This window comes from Gouania willdenowi, chromosome 18, assembly GCF_900634775.1.
Source record: "Gouania willdenowi chromosome 18, fGouWil2.1, whole genome shotgun sequence".
NCBI classification, from domain to species: Eukaryota; Metazoa; Chordata; class Actinopteri; order Blenniiformes; family Gobiesocidae; genus Gouania; species Gouania willdenowi.
The window spans coordinates 11,286,435-11,298,646 of NC_041061.1; the positions used below are offsets into that span (position 1 = coordinate 11,286,435).

At 36.2% G+C, this 12,212-nt stretch overlaps 1 protein-coding gene across 6 annotated transcripts in view; it reads right to left on the bottom strand.

The window, feature by feature from the left end:
- Window positions 1-8,742: 8,742 nt before the first annotated feature.
- pcdh7b (protocadherin 7b) overlaps window positions 8,743-12,212 on the bottom strand; it is a 149,429-nt gene continuing 145,959 nt past the window's right edge. For 3 of the 6 annotated variants that reach the window (XM_028473895.1, XM_028473894.1, XM_028473893.1), the window contains exon 3: window positions 8,743-11,966. In XM_028473895.1, coding sequence (XP_028329696.1) covers window positions 11,503-11,966 — 464 coding nt within the window. In that variant the 3' untranslated portion in view covers window positions 8,743-11,502. The remainder of the gene's footprint in view (window positions 11,967-12,212) is intronic. The other 3 variants (XM_028473898.1, XM_028473896.1, XM_028473899.1) reach the window with 2 other exon arrangements.

Below are 12,212 nucleotides of genomic sequence, written 5' to 3' on the forward strand. Positions count from 1 at the left end.
ACACACACACACACACACACACAGAAAAGTGAGCTCCGCACATTCATAAAATAAATATGAAATAGAAATCAATTTAACAAAGCCGTAACCGCTATTCCTGCGATGCAATTTCCCCAGCTGCGCCGCCAAAATAAAATTTCAAGACAATAAAAAAGTCACAGATTGTGGATATCAAACAGCTTCCACCAAAGTGTACGCTTAAGATGCTATCGCTAACGTGACAGTTCGTCATTATTTAAATGGATTAGACTTTTTTTTTTTTTTAGGTAAGTAATCAATAATGATGATAATTACTTATATACAGTATATTTGAGTTTGGTGAATATCGCCTCCTCTTTTCTGCCTTTTCCATTTCCCTGGAGTCTTGGAAGGTTGTTTCTCTTCCTAATCTCCAGTCGCTGCAGTTTTATCTGTCACTGTGCCTATAGCACTATCTCTGCGCTCGGCTGGTTGAGCCCGACTCGGCAGCGTCGTGGACCTTTGATTCAGACGAACGGCTGATCGCTTATCATGGATTCCACCTTCGCTGCGTTTGCTGGGTTTAAACAAGTGAGGCCTGTGTGGGGGCGTGTTTGCAGGCGCCCTGTCAGACCTGGAATCAAAACGACAATCATTAAAATAATCCAATGTGATAATTAAAAATGTATTGAAATACACTTGCTTTTATTAACTATTGCGCTGCAAGTCTTGAATATTGTCAAATGTGACACAATGGTTCTATAAAGCAGAGGTTTTCAACCTTGGGGTCAGTCAGGAGACACTGGGAGGGGGTCGCCATATGACATCAAGAAAGTAAGAATATTGTTTAAACAATTTAAACCCATTTTTAATTTTTTTTTTTTACTTTTTTCTGCAACTAAACCAAATGTTTCATATTTTAACATATTTTCATCACTTTTTCTCTACTCTTAAGACATTTTTGACACTTTGGCAGGATTAAGCATCTCTACTACTTTTTTCCATGTGCTTTTTAAGTAAAATCATATAAAGTCGCTCTCTTATGTTAGACCAGGGGTTCTCAACCTTGGGGTCGCAAGATACTGGGAGCGGGTCAACAATTTGAACCCATTTTTTCTTATTTTTTACCCTTTTTCTGCAACTCCACCAAACCTTCCATATTTTAACCTATTTTCATCACTTTCTTTCCATATTTTTGCTTCTTTCAATACATTTTCACAACATTTCTCCCATTTCTGCCACTTCATCAAATTTTAATGCCTTTTTTTGCACATTTCTTCCACTTTCAAGACATTTTTGGCACTTATAAACCCTTTCCACCACTTTCCCCACCTAATGTCGCATATGTTGACTCATTATAGTCACTTTTAACCTATTTTCATGCTATTTTTTTGCCAATTTAACGACATTCCCGCTTTTTCATGCCCATTGATTAAACTAATTGTACCAATATTGACACTTTGAACCCTTTTACCACTTTTTCTGTCCGTTTTTGGCCACGCTAATTTGCGACTTTTAACCAATGTCTGTGGCTTTTTAAAATCACCTTTTCATTGAGCACGAGAAAAAGTTTTACAAAAAATCTATGTGATTACACTTTGTTATTTTTATGAGTTTTGAAGAAGAAAAATCACAATTTTGACCTTTTTCAATGACGATAACGTTTTTAATCCACTTTCTTGAAATTTTGTTGCGTTAGGAGTACCCTGAAAATGTTTTATTCCTCAAAGGGGGGCGCGACAAGATTGCAGAGTCGACAGCTGCTAGTTTTTAAAGGAGGGGCGGAGCCAACAGTGGCATAAAAACCCACCATTTTCAGCAGATAGCAAAACTCAATTGTAATAGCTATGTTTAACCCATAGAGGGCAGCCATTCTTAAACGTTTTACAGAGAAATGCCTCCAATTGAAATACTTTGACTAAAATGTTAATTTTTACTCTTTAATGTGATTTATTTGATAGTTGTCCTGATTGTATTTACATGGACAGGAGCATTTTTGGATAATTTCGAGCAACGGCAGAATACCAATCTACCTATCTCCCCTTTTATATCAATATGTCACAAGCTGGGTTTCCATTACAGATGTTTCGAAATGTCGACAAAGTATAATTGCGCTTTGAACGCGTTTCCATTGAACGTTGTTTTGGGCAAGAGCCTCGCAACTCCCGTGAAAACTCATCTCACTCGACTTTGGCGCATATATATATATATATATATATATATATATATATATATATATATATATATATATATATATATATATATACTGTATATTTATATATACCGCTAACAAATGTCTTTGTCTCCTCTTCTGTCTACACGTACCGCGTCTTATTTTCTCGGCGAGAAGTGGTCATGTGACCAGGTACGTCATATCCTGTGACATGTATTTGCGGAAAAAAGTGTTTCCATGGCGCTTTTTGCGACACATTTCAATATCATAACATCTGAAATACCTCCTCATGAGCGCGTAAAAACTTTTTTGTGATATTTGAGAGTTTTTTTTTCGAAATGTAGTTGTTTTTTTTTACTATGCTATTTAGATTTTGCGCATTTCCAAGAGTAATGGAAACGCAGCTACTTCTGGAACTTGCAGGACGTTAGGTCGTGACTCATCTCCTAATGCAAACACTTCAAAATAAAAGCTCAATTGTCTCTAATATTAGACCTTAGCTAGTCACTAATGTTGAAAAAGAGCAGTAAACTTCCTGTAAATGTCCACTGGAACTTAAGATCTGGAATTTAGGACATTTTCTCAAATATACATTTTTCTTGGGAACTATTTATTGAAATTACCCACAAATTTGAGTAAATTAAAAAAACGATGATGATGATAGTACAGATAATATAGATAATAAAACTGTCAATCATTTGCAAGCATAGATGTTATCGTTCATTTAAAACTATAAAATTAAAAAAACATAACATTTGAATAATATGGGTTGTAAAATTTCAGTAATTTTCAAAGTTGGAAAATTTTCATTAGAAATAATGGTAAATAATAGGAAATTAAAGGTTGGCCCTTCACAGTTAGAAATATATAATTTAGCGTCATTTCAGATATCAGCGTCAGTTATTTACAATTACAATTTCTGCTTCATTTCAATAAATAATTCCTATGAAAAGTTTTTTAATATTCCCAAAAATTCCAAAAACCTAAGTTCATGTGGAAATGTAAGTTCTACACTCCTTTGGAACCCTAAATTTGACAATTAAATTTTTGAATTTTCACTAAAAAGAAATGTGCACAGAAAACTAAATGTATCCATATAATTATTTTACCTAACAACAAAAATATTTGAGTCAACTATAAATGATGAGCCATAAATAAATAATAAAATAATGAAGTTTTGACAGTGCAGGCTGAGCTGGATTCATCAATAATAATTATTTGATAAGTGAGCGATGCTGATTTTTTACTACGTTTATGGGATATTTTATTATTAAGCGTCTCGGTGCGTTTTTTAACATGTTGAATATTAATGTGTAAAGCACTTTACGTGGACGTCTCGATGGTATTTTGCAAGCGATGAGTGAAGAGGTGTTATCAACAAGTATATAATGATAAGTGCACATTGATTCCACATTCAGTTATTGCACCTATCCCGTAGTAATGCGAGTATGAAGCCTTTATTTTTCCTCTCATTACTTATTTATGATATTCTGAGCACTCAGTCACTGTTTTAATCATTAAGGAAAACTACCACTGTTCGTTGGTATGCATTGCCTAAACATTAATTACATTCAAAATTATTGTAATTGCTCTAAATTTCCCTAGAAAAACAGGAGCTTATGCTAATTATTCAATGCAAGGCCACTCCAAAGGCTTCAGAGAACAAAGACATGAGCAAATGGTATTTGCATATCAACGTTCAACCCTGGTGATAGATGAGCAATCTTTGGGAGATGTTAAAACGTAAAACAATTGAGTTCTTGACTTACATTTTACGACGTACAACACCATTATCCATTTCAGAGTGCTGATTCACTGTAGGGCTGGGCGGTACACCGGTGCATACCGAATACCGATATATATTTTCGTTATATGAATTTTTAATATACCGCCATGCCGGTGTATTTCATTACACAACTTTCGGAACGCTACGCTGCGCCGCGTTTCAGACCGGACTCTTTTCAACGTTGAACAGTAGCGTTGTGGTGTAAATCATACGTGTAAATGGATCAGAAAGACACATTTGAAAGCTTTGAAGCTGCATGTGAGCACGTGGCTGCGTGCGCATGCCTCTGCTACAGGACAACAACACTCACGGACACAGAGACGCGGTTAGCCTAGCATGTCGGCAGTAATACACAAAAGAAAAGAGAACAAAGGATCGTGATTTGTAATTCCTCTAATGTTGAAGTAAGTCCTGGTGGAGCTGCAAACAAAACGCCATAAGAAACCACCACACCACTGAGTATGCAGCATTTAAAGCTAGAAATCAAGCTAATGCTAAAGCTAAGCTATCGCCGCAAAGAGCCAATGGGCTGCTGTTGCAAACTTGTATTAGACTAGTGTGGAATTATTCTACAATATTCACTCATTATGACAGTAAAATAGACCAACCTAAGTCAATCTACAGTAATTCCTCTCGTCATATTCCAAGAAACCGTTAATATTTTGAAAAACAACGTGATATACATTTTTGGTCATACCGCCCAGCCCTAATTCACTGGAAAAAAAAACACATGTACAACCATTTGTAGAATAGTCCGGCCAAAGTGTCAAGGACAGTGATAGGGAAACAACATCAGAAGTCCTCTTTGCCTTTTTAGTGCTTTTATTTACAGTGTTTAATTAAAAGCAACACGTGTTCTCCAAAAATGACATGTCAAAGCACATTCATCTTTACTTGGCAGACACATGTTTGTAGCAGCATGGCCTCCCCTCTCTTTTCCCCCCTCATCCAAACTCTCCTGGCTTTTAAAGCATGACTCATTAGATGAGTCGCTGCGCCTGTTGGTGGATCACTTCAACTCAAGGGACAAACCCACACTTCCTTTAATTACAAAACAAAGGAACCAAACTCTGACATTTACATTATATCATTTACACAACTAAATGACTTAAATAAAGAAATGATGTCAATATACTTGATAAATAATCCTTACAAGTTAGCAAAGAAAATAACAACCAAAGAAGAAAAATCCCCTCAGTTGATGATGTCACCAGACATGTCTCTGGTGACATCACCAACTCTGACCAATCAGGGAATGATGGTCCTGCTCACTAAACACAAAACAAACACATTTGGTTATACATGAAGAAACAAACGAATAGTTAATAAACAAAGACTAAATAAAGACGTTTCAATAAACTGTGTGTTGCTTTGAATTACTATGCTTTGATGTAAACTATAACTAAATACTGACACAAACAACACCCGGGATAGTAAGTGTTTGCAAATGTTATAAAAGCAAAAGTAAGTTACAGCTAAATTAATAAAAATACAAAATAATATACTGTATGACAATAACTGACAATGGTGTGAATCCCTTCATCCACTTTGTCACACTCTTATCTTCTTCATTAAAGTGTAAAAATGTTTAGTTGAATTTTAGTTCAATTTAACACTAATATATGCACAAATGAAATGTTAGCCTTGATATTGCAGACATAGAAATGTGAATGTGTGAGGGTTTCTTAGTCTAGGTTTATAACAAAATATTGTATTTTGGGGATAAATATCGTGTTTATATATATATATATATATATGTATATGGATTTTTTTATTTTTTTACAGTGATGAGCAACTTTTATCACAACAAGGCCACAAAATGTGATTGTCTAATCCAAGGGCCGCATTATAAATGTTAATGCCGACATTCAGAATAATGATCAATCTGAGCATGAATACAGGAGAGAACAAAGGGTTTGACATTGTGTATTATTTTCAAGGTCGTTTTTGTTAATGTTGTGTTTTTGTTGTTGTTTTATGTGTTTTTTCTCCATGGGTTTTTGTCCTTTTGTATATTATGCTCTTATTTTGTATGGTTTTATTGTTGTTCTGAAGGTTTTTGGAAGCTTTTTTTATTTTTTGTTGTCATTTTGTATTTTTTTTCGTCATTTTTGTGTGGGTATGTGCTTTTGGAGTCATTTTGCATATTTTTGTGTTTTCATTTTCTGTGTTTTCGTTGTTCTATTGTGTTTTTTTTTTTTTTTTGTCCATTTTAGTTGTCATTTTATGTGTTTGTGTTGTCTTTTTGTGTATTTCTAATCATTTACTAATTTTGTACTACCATTTAACAAATTTGTAGTATTGTATGTTTGTTTGTACATGAAGGACCGTATGTGGCCCCCGAGCCACCAGTTGCTCATGTCACAATTTATGACATAGTTATAGACAATTATTATAAGACAAATCAATATGCACTAAATAATGAAACAGCATTGTAAATATATCTGTATGGGGAGTGATAGTCTAGCTTGGCAATCTAAATTTTATACTTATTTATGTACATATTATATTTATAGTATATTACATTATATATTTATATGATACAAACTATTGGGTAGGAGTTGTTCATCCTACACCTTTTTGGGAATGTTGAATTTATGTTAAATGTGTGTCTATGTTCAGTAAATGTGCGCATATGTATATGTATACGCTAATATATTTAGTTACTACAATTGTTATTTTGTTTACATTCTTTCGTCTGTTTTTTTTTTCATATTAGAAATGACGATATTATATAATTTAAGAATCTTATAGCAGTCTTGGTCCATTTTGGTTTTTACTTCGTTTAAAGCTACTTTACTGCAAAGCATGCTGGGAATGATGCACTCCAGCAACTGTAATAAAAAAAAAAAAAAAAAAAAAAGTTCAGGTTTTACTTAAAATAATTGAGCAGGCACGGTATAACTACTCATTTTACATAATCATGTTGGCTAAAAGTCATTTTTTACTAAACCCCAATTAATTATTATTATTTTTTTTATGTAAATGAGTCATTAGGATTAAATAAACCCATTTCATTTGATATACTGTTACAACTGCTTTACAGCGCTTAATTAGCGTGATGACACGCTTTGTTCAAGTATTCATCGAAAAAAAAAAAAAAAGACAAGGACACAAACACAATCAAAATTGAACGTTATCACACGCCACACAGTTGTTGTTTAACCATGTTATATTTTAATTTCTGCTGAGACAAAAATGACAAGCAATTTATTTACACAAACCTGTACAAAAGCAAAATTAAGTTATGTAAAATATCTCATAAATAAAAAGTGGACTCGCGTTCAATACACTTTGCCAGGTTCAGCTAAGCCGCGTGCATAGTGACTCATATTAAACGACGATAGGTTTGATCCTCGACATTTCTATATCAACATCCAAGTTTCGCAGGACAAAATAGTAATGGTTAATATTACAAATCTGATTACACACCGTGAACGCGATGCAGGACGGGGCCAGAACACAAACCTCAGGCCACAGAGGGGGGGGTGTTATTTCTGTTATCGCCCAGGTTTTATTTGTTGGTGTCTCGGTCTGTATCAGATAAAAACAGGCTTGTCCGTGTTGCTCTTATACTTTCATTTCTTTGTTTGTTTCTCAGTTTCTCCTTTCACTCAGATCTTATGTACAGCAAACCTGTGTTCCTATTGACATTTCTCTATCATGGTAGTGGTCAATTATAATTAGAAGTGATAATTAAATACAATTATGGTGTAATTGTCTTTTTTTTTTTTTTTTTTTGCTGTCGGGATCGTAATGAAATTGTAATAAAAAGTTTCGAAAATTGACTTCATAATTGCAATTGCCATGAAAATTCAATAAAAAATGGTCAATTATAATTTAAAGCAAAACCATTTCACAGTTCTATGTACAGATCTACACGTTTCTAGTTAACAGTTATTAAAATATGTTTAATATCAAGCTTTCCAACATTTTACCATTTAAATATATATATATATATATATATAAATTGAGGGTTTACTGACACAAAAAAGACACAGATGCCCAAACCAAAAGCAATAAAACCTATATTTTTATTGATTAGGAAGCCTAACAATGTAAGAAGTTAGATGATAGATATTTGTTTTTACTGTTTTACTATTTTTTCACGAATAGTTTCACTGTTCGTGAAAACAGAACCAGTTGGAACAAGGCAAAATGCAATCTGGCAAAATTTGGTGAAAATAAATTTTGTGAACACCCCTATCCAGCATCCAGTGTGGTCAGGGGTGTGTTGCATCCTGAGGTGTGTGTTCTGCCAGGTTACCCCCCTCTTCCTGCACACATTTACCTCTCCCATCTTTTATCATATGGTCACACATGGATTATCTTTACCTTCAAGCAACCCAACCCAACGCCTTCACGCATTCCCCCCCTTTTTCCCCCCATATCGCGCTCTTTTTTTTTTTTTTTCCGTCAACGCCTCTATATGCAGTCCTACAGCTTGTTTCATGCACAAGGTTTACTCGACCTCGGATGTTGCACATGTACATGAGTGGAACACGACAAAAAATTTCCATTATATCAGTAATATTTCTACCAACAAGCAACTTTTTGAATGTACCGGTACTCATTCAGCAAATGCACTAAGCTAGGAATGGTTATTTTCAACGAGATAATTTCAACTCAATGAAGGGATAGCTGTCGGAGTATTAGACATTTGACCGGTTCCTCTTCTCGAAAAGCCGTTTGACATCATGGGAGTTCATCGCAAGTTACGCAAATGTAGTTCGGTCTGTTTCTTGAACGCCAACCGCGTCGACTTTACTGTAGTACGCACCTTCGCTTTTGCACCAAACCAACATTGAAACATACCCCATTAGTATAAAAAAGGCACAATTGCATATTTGCATTCACTCGAGTATATTTTTGTATATTTTCTTTTTTTTTTCTTCTTCTTCTTCTTCGTCGTTTCTCAGAAGCACTCGAAATATACAAAGTGGCACCAGGGAAAAGAAAAAGTACAACACATGTAACAAATGTTGACTGGTTTAGGTTGATGTACGAGAAAAATCAAAAAAAAAAAAAAGGACATTGGTGAAGATTTTCGAACCACACAATAGAAAATGCTTAGAAAAAACAACAGTTAAGGGTTTTTCCGATTTTGTTAAAAGGCAAAGTATGAAAATATAAAGAAATAAAGACAACATGGTATCAAAAGTGAAAGCGTACAACAAGATGGATTTGTTTACAGGGGGTAGCTTTTTTTTTTTTTTACATTTTGTTGAACTTTTTTTTTTTTCTCCTTCCTTCTCATTGAGTGAAGTAAGTTTCCATTAAGCGTGCAGTTAAAAAGTAAATACTCATGTATACAGTTGATAATTATAGGAGCACTTTCTTTCAAAGAACGAGTAAGTAGTACTTACAGACTATAGATTGGCCAGAGTGCAAAAAAAGCAGCTCCGGTTCAACCAAAGGGTTTTTTTTTAACCAACATAGAAAAAAAAGTGTCATTGCATCAGATTTCTTGTTTTGTTACAGTCGTTGAGAGTTTGCACCTCTGGAGCTGCAAAGAAAGAAAACCACTACAGACTGGGAGGCACGGTATCTCAGCATCAGTGTCAGAGCTCAGTCCACCTCAATAAAAAAAAAAGACCTAATGCTAGCCTTGAAAGCTCATTTCTAATGGGTTAAAGTGATGACGAGGGGAGGCTTCATCCTGTCAATTAAACTTTGGTTTCACTCTGACACAAACGTTCAGCCTTTAACAAATAAACACGCTCAAATTATAATATATTTTTTTGGGATTGTTTTCTATTGAGATGAGTTTTACATTCTTGCTCAAATAGGCACTCTCAATCTACTAGGGCTAGAGTAAGGGTTTTCAACTAATACAAGATGTGGGTCTAGGACCATGAAAAATATCATGAGCCTTTATTTTGAAGGGAACATATTCAAAAGTGCCATTTTTTAAATTTCTACCAGTTGATCATGGCAATTTGTTACCTTGTTAAATGTGTTTTTTTTATTGATACGATTTTTCTTTAAATTTCACTTTTTCATTATTGTAGGTTGTCATACATTCTAAAGAATGAGCCCCTTCTTTTTACAAAGTACTCAAAATGTCATTTTTGACTTGGGTCAAGGCCTGTTACCATAGGTGGGTCCCATGCTTGTCAGTATCAAAGGAATTCTTGTTGTATAAAAAGGAACCAATGTCATCTTGTAGTCTTGAATCAAAGTAAAAAGAACTCAATGTATATTCATTACATGTACGATATGATATTTATTGCTCAGTCCTATAGCGCACAGCAAAAACAAGCGGAAATGAAAGGCGAAGGCTTCCCTCGCAGCTATGAAAGAACCAACTCTGCTAAGTTTATGCACTCCTAAGTCTATTATTGGTGCATATCTACAGTGGCTTGTACAAACACACTATATACTGCATATCTGGCCCACACACACACACAATTTCAACTTTACCTTGATAATTTTAATCCCATGCCACACACTGTGCTTACCAAAGAGTTTCAGTCAGTCGAGTCCAGCCACTGGCTTCAGTCAAATAATTCTGCTTTCTGCAACTGTGTTTCTTTGAGGAGAAACTGGGGTTTCAATATTACATTGGTTTAAAAAAAAAAAATAAGAAAGTAAAAGACAACAGCATACTACTAAGATGGTGCAACCATGAACATCACATGCTTCTCTAGCCATTTCTGGGGCTTTTAAATTCATCAGGAGGGTTTTGGTCGCTTTTCTCGGCAATCGAAGAGAACAGAGGGAGACAGAGGGGGGATGATAGCAGTTAGCACTGTAGCTATGGTTTGGTGTTTATGTACAGTGATTGGAACCAGTTGAGGGAATGCATCCAGGTAGGTTAGGGTTAGGGTTCTTCAACCTACCAGAAGAGTCAAAATCTAAACAAGGGGTATGCAGCAAAACTCCTTCAGCTTCTGTTGTTGTATCAAGAGCGGACTGAAGTTAAAGCTTAGTCTTTCGCCTCCTTGTATGATGTTGTTACGGTAACGTTTCAGTCTGGTACTTTGATCACAAACAGCTAGACATACTCTATGGTCTGTGGTACCAAATTGTCCAATAGTCCAGCTGAGGGACATCTCGGTGAGAACTTTCCCATAGTTTTAAAGTTTTTAAAAAAGTGATATCCAGAGGAGTTCTTAATTCAAAATAGTCTACATATACACATTTGTTTATAGAAAGAAGAATTCAAACCGAAAACAAAACAAAAAAAGAAGCCTGTCATACAGTATGTACAGTGTCACCTTCAGGGAGCCGGGGTCTTGATTGATAACCAGGTGTGCATGCATGGACTGTAATATGTAAAATGAGTTGATTCATGTACAGATAGGCTGTCAGGCAGCAGAACGTCTCTTAAAGGCCCAACAACAGCCTCACTGAATGTTCCATCAGTTCTTCCTCCTCCTCCTTTAACATCTTGCACTTGAAACACACAGTACTAGGTTCGTACATTAGCTCCAATTTCTTGGAGCCGTCGGAAAAAAAATGTCTTTGGAGAAAGGTTCGTCTTGCCGAGCATGAAACAAGTGCAGCTAAAAGCCTCTAGAGGTGTAACAGCGGAGGGTAAACAACGATGCTTAGTATTGTGTTTGAGTCCAAGCCCTCCATCTCACAGATACACCTCTCTTCTCGTTAGAGTGCCACAATTTGTGGGCTTGTACTCCCCAGTAGGTGCAAGAGGGATCTCCTCGGTGGGGTGACCCAGCACCTCGTCTCCCACGACCGACGAGCCATAGGAAGGGGAGCCGAAGCCCTCGTAGGAGGAGGAGGAGGAAACCATCTTCTTGTTGAGCAGGTTGCGATTGCGGTCGCCCATCATGTGAGCGACAATGGGATCTCCGTTGGCCATGGCGAGGGTCTCTTGGCTGCTGGCCTGCTCGGAGCTGCTGCTGACGTTGCCGTTGGCGCTCATGAAGGTGGAAAGCTTTGGTTGTTGGGGGTTAGTGGTTGACTTGGAAGGTCGTCGCTTGGGCGACGTGCGCACAGGCATCCAGCATGAGTCCGAGTGGCCGTACTCGTCGCATTCCCTGGTGCACTTGCCAGTCATGGCTACGTCAGGTAAAGGCCGGGAGTCTAGAGGAGGCAGAGAAGAGAACGGCAATATAAGTAACACTGTTTGGTACCTAAAGTGGGACAATCATTGATAAACTATCAATTCTGTCCTGTCACTAGATGTTTGTTGTGGCTTGTGTCACAGATGCGTGATCAGTATCTTTTTTGAAACAAGGTTATCATCGCATCTAAATGTTAATGGAGAAAGTAGAACAAAAACAACAAAAGCAGGCCACGAGGCTATCAAAAGACACCTTTCTCCAGCTA